Here is a 14,560-nt window from a genome sequence, read left to right as displayed (position 1 = left end):
ACTCACTCTGACTCCCCCCGCACTGCCACAGTGGTAGCTTCCTCTACGTCCAGCTGTGGGTTGGTGTAACCCAGACTGCCTGGATAGTTCACGTCCTGAGGGGGGACAGCAAAGGACAGACACTCAGTCCAGGAATTAGACCAGACCACACACAGTCAAATAGTACAGGTACTACAGCTCATGTTTCCACTGTGAGGTCACACACACACTGCTGTTGAATACTGAAGGATTTATTTTACACACTGATGAGTTCAGACATGAATCATTTTATGTTCTGTGTTTTAAATATCTTCCTCCTGCAGAGCCGGAGAGAGGGCAGGTATCTGTCAATCATTTTTAATGTGTCCAATCAGGGGCTCACAATCCTGTCAGTCAAAAACTCAGCTAGCTATGCTAGTGCTAGCTAACGTCTGAGTATCAACTCCCCGATCATAACATAATATAGAAACTTCACCCACTGCTCATTTTAACAGGACCACCACAAGAAAACATGTTCTCTGTTTGTTTGTTTGGACTCTCTCTCTGACTGGCTGCAACCTGCAGAGTGTCGCTGCTGATTGGCTCTTCACATCATCCCTCCTTTTAAACTGTGTCACTGAGTTTGTTTCCTTCTGATAGTTACCTTGATAAGGTGAACAGATGGAGCCGCCGTCGCTGTCTCCTTCACTGGTCCTGGTTTCCTCGAGTCTCTGTTGTCCTGGCGGTGACGCTGCCGCACGATGTATTCATACGTACTGAGTCTGTTCCACACTGCACACGCACGCACGCACACACACACACACACACACACACACACACAGATAAAAAACATCTGTGGATCAGCCAAAGTGACGTGGTCTCCTGGGTGGGGAGTGAGGTGGAGAGAGTGGAGGCTGAGCTGACTAGAGAATGTTAACTGATCTCATTTAGCTCGTCTCATATGTGTTCTAATAAACAGACAGAGCAGGGCAAGGAGAGCACGCTGCTCTACATTCAAATAAGATTTCACCCCTTTTAAATACAACAGTAACAAAAAAAAAAATCTGTTATCAGTTGGCTGTTAAGGCCCTAACACACTGAGCCAACTGTCAGCCATCAGTCCGTGTCTGGCTAGTCTGTCGCCCTTGTCTTTGCCATGTGTCCCACATCGTCAGCCCTGATTGACTTTTTCTCAGCTGAATCAGCGTGTTGAATCAGAGAAGAGAGAAGCATCAGTGCGTAAAGGAGGAGCAGAAACGTTTCCTGGTGGTTTGTGTTATTATTCACTGGCGCACAGTAAATATACTCCATTTGTGTTGTTAAAAGTGCTAACTGGCTAACTAGCATCAAGACACTCTTCCTGTTTCCTTTTTTCAACGATGAATACAGACGACCGCCGTCTGCTGCTGTGGAGAGTCATTTCCTCTCAGCAGGAGCAGAACGGATGAGGTGATTGGCCGTCGGCTGGAGTCTTTATGATGTCTTTAGGAGCACGCAGCAGTCGGTTTTTGTTACCGCTACTTCTCTGAAGTCAGTTTGGAGTGTCCAGACCTTTACACATAAATCAATATGAGGGAAATACTGATATGTTAATACTGATGATGTATAGAGTTTGTGTGTGTGTGTGTGTGTGTGTGTGTGTTCTTACTCAGGTAGATGTGGAAGCAGAGCAGGTGACAGAGCAGCACAGATGACAGCAGACCCAGAGCGATGGTGACAGCAGCCAGAGCAGGAATCACTGCTGCCGCTGACCTGAGAGGAGCCACCGGCAGGAAGACGAACCACACACCTGTCTCATTCCTCACTGTGCGCGCGCGTGAACACACACACACACACACACACACACGCACACACACACGATATAATCATACAGTTGATACTGACATCACATCTGTGCTTCACATGAGAGAGACACAGACAGGAAATCAGGGCTGTAGTTTCCTCTGGTCCTCATGTCTCTGCTGTCCCAGTCTGAGGGGAGTGAGCTTAACATTCTGATGGCAAACCGAAAAAGGACTTCCTGTGGCGTTCTGTGGTGCATCGTGTTGGTATCAGACTGCATTTTGATGTGCAAATGTCCTCCCAGGTCCCTGTAGTCCTGAACAGTGTCCACACTCTGGGTGGAGACGGGTGTAGTGAGTGTTTTCAGACTCCTTCCTGGTGTCAGTGTGAAGCTGCAGGTGTCTCGGCTCACACCGCTTCATGAAGAGGTCCTCACCACCAGAGTGCCCCGCCTCCATCTTCTGATACAGCCAACAGTTACATCGGCGTCATCGGAGAACGTCTGCAGGTGGCAGGACGGGGAGATGTAGGTGAACGCTGAGGTGTAAAGGGCTGACAGGAACAGTGACAGGAACATCCTGTGTCGCTCACCACAGTGGCGGACATGCAGCCCTGTAGTCTAACATGCTTCGGCCGACCAATCAGATGACGCCAGGGAAGCGTCTGCCTGCGTCACCATCAGCTTCTTCCCCAGCAGGATAGGATGGGTGGTGATGGAGAGGTCAAAGGTCATGACTGTCACAGTGCTCTCTGTCTCGTCCAGTTGAACGTGAAGGTACCACATGTAGACAAACTGAAGGGGTCCAGTGATGGTTTAACACGGGGCTGAAGGTATGAGAGTGATGTCATTAGACAGGAAGTCAGCGCCTCCGGTCGATGGGGAGCCCTCTAGGAACCAAACCAGATGTCCTCCACAGCACGGGAACCATCTCTAGGCTCATGTTTAAGATATGTTGGAGAACACTCAGCTAGGTGACACATGCTCTGAACACCCTCAGGCTGACACTGTCAGGACCTGCAGCCTGTTTGGGCGGAACCTGTACAGCTCTCCTCTCACCTGCTCCAGTGTTATCACAGGATTACAGTCTGTGTGTGGCCGTGGATGATAACTTCCGATGGACCCTGATGGCCGCAATCTGTTGCAGCTGGTTGAGGTGTCAGGCGTGTTGAAGGCCTCCGCTCATGCTGCCCCTTTCTCTGTTTGCAAAGGCCACCAGAACAGGCCTCCTGTGGGCCAAGACTGGAGTTCAGCAGATGGACGGGACCAAGAGGAACCTGTCAATGTTTGAGGCAGTAAAGTTTTCACTGAAATTGGACAGGACTGGTCAGAACTGGTCCCGCAAACTGAAGAAGGTCATTAGTCCGTCAAAAGTGATCTTTCTCCAGTTTTACGTGAACGCTTCTCAACAGCACCTCCAGAGTCCCTTTAAGTATCCTGATGCACAGGTTAGGGGGATAGGGCAAAGGTTAGATGACCGTGACCTAACTTCAAGCCCTCAATGTGTCAGAGAATTTAAAAAAAAAAAAAGTCTTTAAAATTCAAGATCCTCACTTCCAATTTCAAGGCTAACTAGTAAATGGACTTGTACATCATCTTACAGTCTTTTGACCAGTCTGAGCACTTTTACACTTCTACATAGAGTCACACACTGGTGGTCGAGGCCACCATACAAGGTATGGGGTTTGGGGTTCAGTGTCTTGCCAAAGGACACTTCCACTACACACTGGAGGAGTCACAGGATAGGGTTTGAACCTGAGTTAGGATCAGGGGTCAGATGTCAGGGGTTAAAGGTCAGCTCTTACCCAGGAAGTGTTTGTCAGTGCGGAGTTTGGACGGGTCCAGAAAGAACTCAATGAAGACGTAGGAGGCAACAACCAGAACCAGACAGACCCCGAGAAGAGCCGAGACCACGCTGTGAAGGAACAACCTGCAGAGTACACAGTACACACTGTACTGAGTACACACAGTACTACTGAGCACACACAGTACTACTGAGCACACACAGTACCACTGAGCACACACAGTACCACTGAGCACACACTGTACTACTGAGCACACACACAGTACTACTGAGCACACACTGTACTACTGAGCACACACAGTACCACTGAGCACACACAGTACTACTGAGCACACACAGTACCACTGAGCACACACTGTACCACTGAGCACACACACAGTACTACTGAGCACACACTGTACTACTGAGCACACACAGTACCACTGAGCACACACAGTACTACTGAGCACACACAGTACCACTGAGCACACACTGTACCACTGAGCACACATGGTGGGTGCAATTCATCGATGTGGCGATGCATCGAAATGCGGCACGTGACGATTTGGCATCGATTAATTAACGTCGATGCTTTGCCGCATGACCGGAACAAAAAACACGTAACCGGAATCTTAACGCGCGCGCCGCCCGGACTGTTTAGTGAGTGAGACCACTACAAACAGAGCACGTTAGCTTCTTTGCAAAATGGCAACAGCTTCAGCAGCCTCCAAAGAGTGGCCGATTCTCTCGCCACCGGGGTTGACTGCAACCGTGTGGCAGTACTTTGGATTTTATGAGAGAGAAAACAAGACGACTGACAAGACCTACGCGATTTGCAAGATTTGCAAAGCAAAAATAAAGTACCTCAGCAACACCACAAACATGAGGCAGCACCTTGTACGCTTTCATCCCGAAACGGAGAAGGTTCCTCCGGCCGTGCCCACCACACAGAGGACCATCCTGGAGACTGTCTCCAAACTTCCCAAGAACTCGGAGAAGGCGAAGAGCATTACAAAAGCAATAGCTACTTTCATTGCGACGGATTTACGCCCGTATTCAGCCCAGCGTAGCACACTCAATTCGGAGCACATTGACCAGCTGGTATTCTTGCACAAGAATGTGTGTGTCCCAGATTCTGGCACTGACGATGAAGAGTCTGATGAAGATGAGTAGCACAATGTGGACATTTGCCTCTCTCACACAACAGGAGGATGTAGGGGGTCAAGAGGGGAGGGAATATGGGAGCACAGTTAACTTTAAGATGAGTGTGAGTGCCACTCTGCTCTACTGTGTTTGTGTTGTGTTTACCTCACTGTACTGAAGCTCCAGACTGAATAAGTTCAGTTGAATAATGCACTTTTGTTCTGAAGAATGCAATTTGTTACCTTGGAATATGGCAGCTTTTTTGTTAAATTATCCTATCTATATTCCAGACTGAATAAGTTGAATTATTTAATTTTGAGGAATGCACTTTTGTTCTGTATGGCAGCTTTTTGTAAAGTTATCCTATTCATATTCCAGACTGAATAACTTTCCATTTTCCATTAAATAAATTTGATGGAAGTACATATCTTGTTTACTTGAATTAATGACCTCATTAAATCCAGGGCTTGACTGTTTTCAGTGTTTTCCGCCAATAGAGGGGACTCTCGTGCAAGTGGAGCTTTCCCTGGTCAAAGTTAAGTAGGTCCAAGTGCAAATGTTTACATAACAGTTATAAAATAAAATATTTTGTGTCTTTGAAAAATACAAGTCAAATGTTCAAAAAACCTTGTTATTTACTTATTGAGTGTAGTTTTAGAGGAACTGAGTTAATTGATAGGCTATTTATTTAAAAATGTAGCCACAGATGAAGACAAAATCAATCTTGTATGGAAGAAAGCATTAAAAAGTGCAATAATCGAAGAATCGTGGCACCAATAAGCGAATCGAATCGACAAGCGCCATAATCGAAGAATCGAAGCGCCCATAATCGAAATCGAATCGAATCGTGAGGTACCCTTGTTGGAACACCCCTAGCACACACAGTACTACTGATCACACACACAGTACCACTGAGCACACACACAGTACTACTGAGCACACACACAGTACCACTGAGCACACACACAGTACCACTGAGCACACAGTACCACTGAGCACACACACAGTACTACTGAGCACACACACAGTACCACTGAGCACACACAGTACTCCTGAGCACACACTGTACCACTGAGCACACACAGTACTACCGAGCACACACAGTACTCCTGAGCACACACTGTACCACTGAGCTCACACAGTACTACTGAGTACACACACAGTACTACTGAGCACACACTGTACCACTGAGCACACACAGTACTACTCAGTACACACACAGTACTACCGAGCACACACAGTACTCCTGAGCACACACTGTACCACTGAGCTCACACAGTACTACTCAGTACACACAGTACTACTGAGCACACACACAGTACTACTGAGCACACACAGTACTACTGAACACACAGTACTACTAAGCACACACTGTACCACTGAGCACACACAGTACTACTGAACACACAGTACTACTAAGCACACACTGTACCACTGAGCACACACAGTACTACTAAGCACACACTGTACTACTGAGCACACACAGTACTACTGAGCACACACTGTACCACTGAGCACACACAGTACTACTAAGCACACACTGTACCACTGAGCACACACAGTACTACTGAGCACACACTGTACCACTGAGCACACACAGTACTACTGAGCACACAGTACTACTGAGCACACACTGTACTACTGAGCACACACTGTAACACTGAGCTCACACAGTACTACTCAGTACACACACAGTACTACTGAGTACACACAGTACTACTGAGCACACACACAGTACTACTGAGCACACACACAGTACTACTGAGCACACACTGTACCACTGAGCACACACAGTACTACTGAGCACATAGTACTACTAAGCACACACTGTACCACTGAGCACACACAGTAGTACTGAACACACAGTACTACTAAGCACACACTGTACCACTGAGCACACACAGTACTACTGAACACACAGTACCACTGAGCACACACTGTACCACTGAGCACACACTGTACTACTGAGCACACACTGTACCACTGAGCACACACTGTACCACTGAGCACACACTGTACCACTGAGCACACACAGTACTACTCAGTACACACACAGTACTACCGAGCACACACAGTACTCCTGAGCACACACTGTACCACTGAGCTCACACAGTACTACTGAGTACACACACAGTACTACTGAGTACACACAGTACTACTGAGCACACACACAGTACTACTGAGCACACACTGTACCACTGAGCACACACAGTACTACTGAACACACAGTACTACTAAGCACACACTGTACCACTGAGCACACACAGTACTATTGAACACACAGTACCACTGAGCACACACTGTACTACTGAGCACACACAGTACTACTGAGCACACAGTACTACTGAGCACACACTGTACCACTGAGCACACACTGTACTACTGAGCACACACTGTACTACTGAGCACACACAGTACCACTGAGCACACACTGTACCACTGAGCACACAGAGTAATTCTGACATGGTTTAGACTTCCACATTTGGTAGGACCAGTAACAGTCAGTTATCTTACTGGACTCAGATGCTCAGAGAGACAAGTCTGTTCAGGCTGTTTGTGAGGTAATTAACATTCTAATAAACATGAAAAGTAGAATAAAAATAAAAACAGCTGCTGATGACCTCACTGGTGATTGCTTTCTTCTGAGGTGATTAAAGGTTCATCGTGTTGCCGTGAGACGTTTGAAACCTCGGGCTCTAGTTTCCTGGCACAGTGCAGGGTGGTGCAGGGTGGCGAACCCCGCGCAGAGCTACGTTTCGAGCAGCGCAACCTGAGGCGCGCTCAGTTTGGTAGTTTGGCGGACCGAGGTGCGCTGAGATGGGTGTGGCAGCGCAGCAGGGGGAGGTGTCGACAGATCCAGCTTGGCGCAGTGACAGCTTCATGCCAAAAGCCTTCGCAGAAGATGCGCTAAAAGCTCGCCAGCTGAAACCAGGTCTACTGTCAGCACAGCCGCTGTAAGCCGAAGTTTGGCTGACCGGCGGACAGTGCGCACACGTCACCAAAACCTCACAGGCAGGTTTCCAGAATATCAGGCACATTAACGATGCAATAAATACCCAAAAAAAACACTATTCAATGCAACTATCTGCAATCGGGACATAAATGTATCTTTATATCGACTGTCCCGTCACATCTGATGTCAGATCAAAGGGGATTGGCACCGTTTGGCACATTTGGCACGCGTAATGGAAACCCAGCCTGATTTGATTAACACAGCTGCAAACTAATGAGTTCACATCCCTCTCAGCCAACCACAAACAGCCACAGCATCAGATAGGGAGTATATATTCAGCATCTGCCAGAAAAGTCAAAAGAAAAGAAACAGAGTGAGACTGCGAGAGAGAAAGAGAGAGCGCGCACACGAGAGAAACGCAACACTGATTTATAATTGTGATGACCTCCTCCCAGGCTACCTTTGCATCATCAGCCCGTGGAGGTCTGCTCGCAGTTCAGTATATTCGGACACTGCGAGCAGACCTCCCGGACCAAAACATCAGTTTCCTCCTGGGGGAAGTTTGGCCGTCTGACGCTGCTGCTCTCTTCTGCCATGGCGAATTGAGTAAACTCTCATTACGCCTTTTCACGGTGCATTTAAGGGCGAGGAGAGGGGCTCATTTGATTGGTGTGATGTGTGTAAAACCCACTCCACGCCTTCTCTCCTCCCTCTTTCCAACTTGTGCAGGTAGGAGGGACGGAGGTGGGAAAGAGGAGTAGCTGCGCCAGGCGCACGGTGTGCCAAACTTACAAAATCCGCCTGGCCACACCCAGTTGGCGAAGCGCAGGTGCACTGCGCCCCTGCCGCGCCCGGTCTGCAAAACTAGAGCCCCTCATCTTAGCAAACTTTACAAGTAATTGCTGTTCGCAATGTGTCAGTTTTGGAAAATCCAAACCAATTCCATATCACCAATGTTGAGTTTTTTCTAGTGACCAACTCCTCTGTGATGTCAGCCGTGTTGCTACGTTCCCGAATACAAAGGGGGAGGGGCTACAGGATGTGTGTATGAGCCATAGAACTGTAACTCACAGAATGTGAACTGTAGCGTGATACTAACCATCCCTCTTAATTGTTCATGATCTAATATCATCACACCGCCCACCCCTACCTTGGATACAATGGACCATCCTTTACCAAAGAAGATAATAACATCTCAAAAGGTATTGAGGCAGCATTATTCAAAGTGACACTCCGTTCAGCTGTTCAAGAGAACAAATCAAATATGCCTACGATTCTAGGGGTGTTCCAACAAGGGTACCTCACGATTCGATTCGATTTCGATTATGGGCGCTTCGATTCTTCGATTATGGCGCTTGTCGATTCGATTCGCTTATTGGTGCCACGATTCTTCGATTATTGCACTTTTTAATGCTTTCTTCCATACAAGATTGATTTTGTCTTCATCTGTGGCTACATTTTTAAATAAATAGCCTATCAATTAACTCAGTTCCTCTAAAACTACACTCAATAAGTAAATAACAAGGTTTTTTGAACATTTGACTTGTATTTTTCAAAGACACAAAATATTTTATTTTATAACTGTTATGTAAACATTTGCACTTGGACCTACTTAACTTTGACCAGGGAAAGCTCCACTTGCACGAGAGTCCCCTCTATTGGCGGAAAACACTGAAAACAGTCAAGCCCTGGATTTAATGAGGTCATTAATTCAAGTAAACAAGATATGTACTTCCATCAAATTTATTTAATGGAAAATGGAAAGTTATTCAGTCTGGAATATGAATAGGATAACTTTACAAAAAAAGCTGCCATACAGAACAAAAGTGCATTCCTCAAAATTAAATAATTCAACTTATTCAGTCTGGAATATAGATAGGATAATTTAACAAAAAAGCTGCCATATTCCAAGGTAACAAATTGCATTCTTCAGAACAAAAGTGCATTATTCAACTGAACTTATTCAGTCTGGAGCTTCAGTACAGAAGAGCAGAGTGGCACTCACACTCATCTTAAAGTTAACTGTGCTCCCATATTCCCTCCCCTCCCTCTTGACCCCCTACATCCTCCTGTTGTGTGAGAGAGGCAAATGTCCACATTGTGCTACTCATCTTCATCAGACTCTTCATCGTCAGTGCCAGAATCTGGGACACACACATTCTTGTGCAAGAATACCAGCTGGTCAATGTGCTCCGAATTGAGTGTGCTACGCTGGGCTGAATACGGGCGTAAATCCGTCGCAATGAAAGTAGCTATTGCTTTTGTAATGCTCTTCGCCTTCTCCGAGTTCTTGGGAAGTTTGGAGACAGTCTCCAGGATGGTCCTCTGTGTGGTGGGCACGGCCGGAGGAACCTTCTCCGTTTCGGGATGAAAGCGTACAAGGTGCTGCCTCATGTTTGTGGTGTTGCTGAGGTACTTTATTTTTGGAGGATGCGGACAGAGTTGTCTCGCCTTTAGCCCGCCACGGGAGGAAGTGACAGCATCGAAACTGTGTACAAACAGGACAGCTGGCAGCGCGGGTGGGACGTTCTGACGACGTGTCCTGTGTGCGACCCATTGCCGGAGATTTTAAAGTAAAGTCCAGGTCAGACCAAAGATTCACGATGAGATGAAACAGTTTTAGAAAGATGCAGATAAAAGTGTCAGCGGTGTGAACTGGCTGGTCTGAGCTCGACTCAAGCCAGCTGATGGTGTCACCTGACACTCAGCTGGTCAAGTCAGAACAGGATCATCTTTTCAAACAAACAAACAAACAAACAAACAGTGTATCTGACAGACTGAGCTCTGTGAAGTGGTTCATGTTTCAGACCTCACTGTTTTAAAGACATAAAGTCAAAATCATAAACTCCTGATTCACAAACTGACATCACATGAAGACACATAAACATGAATCATTTCACAGCCCCAGTTTTAAATATTTCCACACGTCTCATACGGGGAGGTCAGAGGTTATATCAATTCTTTCTCATGAGGCCTGCTGAGCTGCTGGAGGACCACAGAAGAAGAAGACTCACTTGTAGTTTCTGCTCCCCACACAGTTGTTGAGCCAGCGACAGTGGTGGTCGAAGTTAGACACACATTTGTTACAGGCGCTGCAGTGCTTCGACTTGGGACCCCTGAAACAACACACAACACACACATTGTCAGGTACACACAGCGCACACACACACGCACACACACACACACACACAGAAACTGAAAAGATATTAATAGTTTGTTTGTTTTTTGTTGCAGAACTACATATATTTATTTTTTAATTTCGGTTCACCATGAAAAATCACTAAAGACAATAATGAGGAAAAAATGTTTTCTGTGATTTCATGTGTTCATTTATAATCTCACAACAAAAACAATAATTACTAAACAACAACCACAAAAACAGATCTTTATATGTTCAATCACCGAGAAACGTTTTCTGAACAGAAATCTGAGTTTCACGAAACTTTATTTATTTATTTATTTATTTATTTATTTATTCATTCATTTATTTATTTAATATGCATGAAATAAATATGATTTATAAAAGTATTTTCTGTTTTCATTTTTAAACTTCTGTCAGAAAACAGCTTCGTCCTAGACAGGAAGTCACAACTTCAAAATATTAAACTAGAATCACCACCCTGTGGTTGTGTAGCTCCGCGCCCCAGCCCACACCATTGTTGTATAACTCCGCCCAGCAGCCCCACACCATTGTTGTATGACTCCGCCCACCAGCCCCACACCATTGTTGTATGACTCCGCCCACCAGCCCACCCTGTCTGCAGGTCTGCAGGTCTGCAGGTCTGACCCACTTCTCTGCTCCTCTGGGAGGAACCAGACCACTGACCTGGTTTCATCACGCAGCTCAGGATCAGATCCATCAGGAGGATTCACATCAGACCTTCACTGAGCTGCTGGATTATTTACAGCATGCTGCATTAAACATGGCGGCTGCTGCGAGCCAGGAGGAAGCAGCTCAGAGCGCTCTACCTGAAGACCGCCACACCTCCTTAGAGAGTCTCTTCCCTCTGCTGCAGGGGTGCTTAGGGTCTCACACTGTGGACAAACACCCAACCCCTCACCTATGGTTACCATGGATACAGTGAGTGGTTTGGGTGAGGATGAGGCTGATGTGACTGTGGACGCTGTGATTGGCTGAGGAGCTTCAGTCTGTGTTTAGATTCATGGTTACATCTTTACAGTACGACCTCAGGCTCACTGACAGAGTCTCTGTTGGACCTCTTTAACTGAAACAAACAGACACTGTGTCCTCCACTGAGACACCCAGCTGGGACATGACGTCTGTCCAACACTCTGGAGGACACACACTCACCTGCTCAGGTAAACACACCTCAATCATCAGCAGGAAGCAGCACTTTGGTTCACACTTAAATATCAGATATATATATATATATATATATATATATATATATATATATATATATATATATATTTATAAACCCTCATTTAATGTTGTTCAGACGCTCGTGGTCCCCTGAGGATCAAACCTGTGACACTTCAGACCACCACGCAACACACAGGAAACAGTGAGTGTGTGTGTGTGTGTGTGTGTGTGCATCTGGTACTCACACATCCACCTGACAGAGGTAGCAGTGACAGTTCTCGATGACATGGGCGTGTTTGGAGCGGTCGAACACGGGGACCGGACCTTTATCGCTCTTCGTCCTGACGTTGTAGTCGGCCGGGTCGATGGACACGGCCATCACATGGACACACAGGTGACACACGAACATGACGCCCGTACACTGACGCACAGATCAGGAAACTAAACGCTCACAGCTCATTCATTCATTCACTCACTCATTAACAATGTCTGTCAATCTGTTCCTACTGAAAACAAAAACCAGGCAATGACCCGTCAGTCAGACTGAGACATCAGCTGTTTGGAGACATCAGCTGTCAGCTGGGAGGTGACATCAGACACTCCAACAAAATCTGACTCACCAACAGCGTCTCTGTGAAATAAACGACTAAACATGATCAATAAATAAAAGGACGAGGAGAACTGTTCAAATCCCAGATTAAAGAATTAAAGCTCCCTTGAGAGTTTTTTATTGAAACAAACACAAGTTCAGTTTTTGTGTGAATCAAACCAACACACTGAACGTGTCTCCCCCCCATAAAACATCTGCTTCAAATGCTGCTCTGTTTCTTGTTCACTGTTTGTTGTTGTGTCAGTGCCACCTGTAGCTCAAAGACAGTGTGACACCATCCTATCTCAGCTCTAATATTTACAGTTCAAGTTGTAATCAGATATTCAGAGATAAAGTCACAATATTTAAAATCAAAAGGTGTCATTTTTAGAGATGTACCGCCGCACTGCTGCACTGCAAACTGCTGCACTGCTGCACTGCAAACTGCAGCTCAGGGTTTAAAGGAAGAGTCCAACATTTAGTCTCCTCCCCCTCTCTGAGAGTTCATGCTCTCAGGAAGCTTCAGTCTGCAGTAGGGCTGGGCGATATGGCCTAAAAAACATCAAATCCGATTCACAATTTTAATCGATTTTTCCTCTACTTAAAATCAATTTTCAGAAAAATATTTGCGGCCTGGTAGCACGTACCTGGGCTCCAAAACTTTCAGCATGTGAATAAACCCCGGCTTTTCCACGGTAAATATGGGCACCATATCTCTTGCAAGATACATCACGACTGCATCCGTGATTGCTTTCCACCAGACCCCTTTCTCATCATACAGCAATGTTTCCCTTACCATTATATTACCCCCCCACCCCCGACCTTTGAAGATCAAGTTAGTTTTATTTCATTTTATTTTCTAGCTCCAGATCACAACAGAGGTCATCTAAGGTCACCTTTCCTATAGAACAAGATCTAAACCCTGTCCTTTCATTAAACTAACTAAAGAGCCTTATGTTATTTATCTTGTTTACACAACGGCATGTCGTTCTGTCTCTACACGGTACACGTTTACAGTCCTCCTCTGCTCTGTGTCGCGCACGGCGGAGTTCGGTCCCGATGCGCACACACACACACACACACAGACACGCGCGTGCACACACACACACACACACACACACACACAGAGACACAGGTGACCACACTAGAGCACGGCTCGGGACGCATTTTCCCGAGTCTGAGACAATTATAACCAAGCCTGGCCCAAACCTGCAGCACGGCACCGAACACACAGTCTATGGAGAGGAGCCTGTGTTGCGTTCAGGCGCTGTCACGTAAATAACAAATTCAAGCCCTTGAATAGGGATATTTTCAAAGGGAGCAACAACTCTCCCACTCGGCAGCATGCCTCTGTTTGAGGTGCTGCAGTATATTGGTAGTACTGCTACTTTGGGTAGCAACAGCCTTCAAACACACTTTGCAGCGGGGTGCTGTTTGTTCTGTGTCTGACGCCATAAAACTGAACTTGTTCACTTTTTTGGGAACGAGTTAATCCCCGCTCGCTGCCGTGATGTTTGTGTGTCAAGCGTACGGGGGTGAGGGGTGAGCCCACTCTGAACTATGGGAGCCCAGCAGGGAGCGTCGGTGACGGATGTTAAAGAGAAACTCGATTTTCATTAAAACAAATCGACCTAAACTACAAATTCGAATTGATCGATAAAATCGATTTATCACCCAGCCCTAGTCTGCAGCTCGTTAGCTTAGCTTAGCATAAAGACTGGAAACAAATGTAAACATGTTGATAAGCCGTAGAGGAGCCAGGCTGACTGTTTCCACCTGTTTACACTCTAAATGCTAAGCTAAGCTAACCAGCTGATGTGCACATATAAGAGTGGAATCAATGTGAATCAGACCTCCGGGAATGCTGCTCAGTCTTCCTTCTATTTTTCCCAGTGGCCTCTTGTGGTACTGCAGCGACAAAAAATCCCCTGCGTCCCAAAAATCATTTTCCCCTCACACCTCCGTTATAACAGAGACGTCTGCAAACTGTAAACAGGACGCGTTCTCCTGACAACACGCTCAGTTATTCT

At 46.3% G+C, this 14,560-nt stretch overlaps 1 protein-coding gene across 1 annotated transcript in view; it reads right to left on the bottom strand.

Annotated features, from left to right (window-relative positions):
- Positions 1 to 14,560, bottom strand: part of zdhhc1 (zinc finger DHHC-type containing 1) — a 32,780-nt gene that overhangs the window by 11,666 nt on the left and 6,554 nt on the right. The window contains exons 3-8 of the mRNA XM_049594129.1: positions 12,187 to 12,362; positions 10,632 to 10,733; positions 3,544 to 3,668; positions 1,607 to 1,762; positions 623 to 750; positions 7 to 95 (exon numbers count right to left, since the gene is read on the bottom strand). Of these exons, the coding sequence (XP_049450086.1) occupies positions 7 to 95; positions 623 to 750; positions 1,607 to 1,762; positions 3,544 to 3,668; positions 10,632 to 10,733; positions 12,187 to 12,362 (776 nt within the window). The remainder of the gene's footprint in view (positions 1 to 6; positions 96 to 622; positions 751 to 1,606; positions 1,763 to 3,543; positions 3,669 to 10,631; positions 10,734 to 12,186; positions 12,363 to 14,560) is intronic.

This window comes from Epinephelus fuscoguttatus, linkage group LG2 (genome assembly GCF_011397635.1).
Source record: "Epinephelus fuscoguttatus linkage group LG2, E.fuscoguttatus.final_Chr_v1".
Taxonomy (NCBI): domain Eukaryota; kingdom Metazoa; phylum Chordata; class Actinopteri; order Perciformes; family Serranidae; genus Epinephelus; species Epinephelus fuscoguttatus.
Note: the sequence above shows the minus strand (reverse complement) of the source record. Positions and strands in the feature narration are given on the sequence as shown.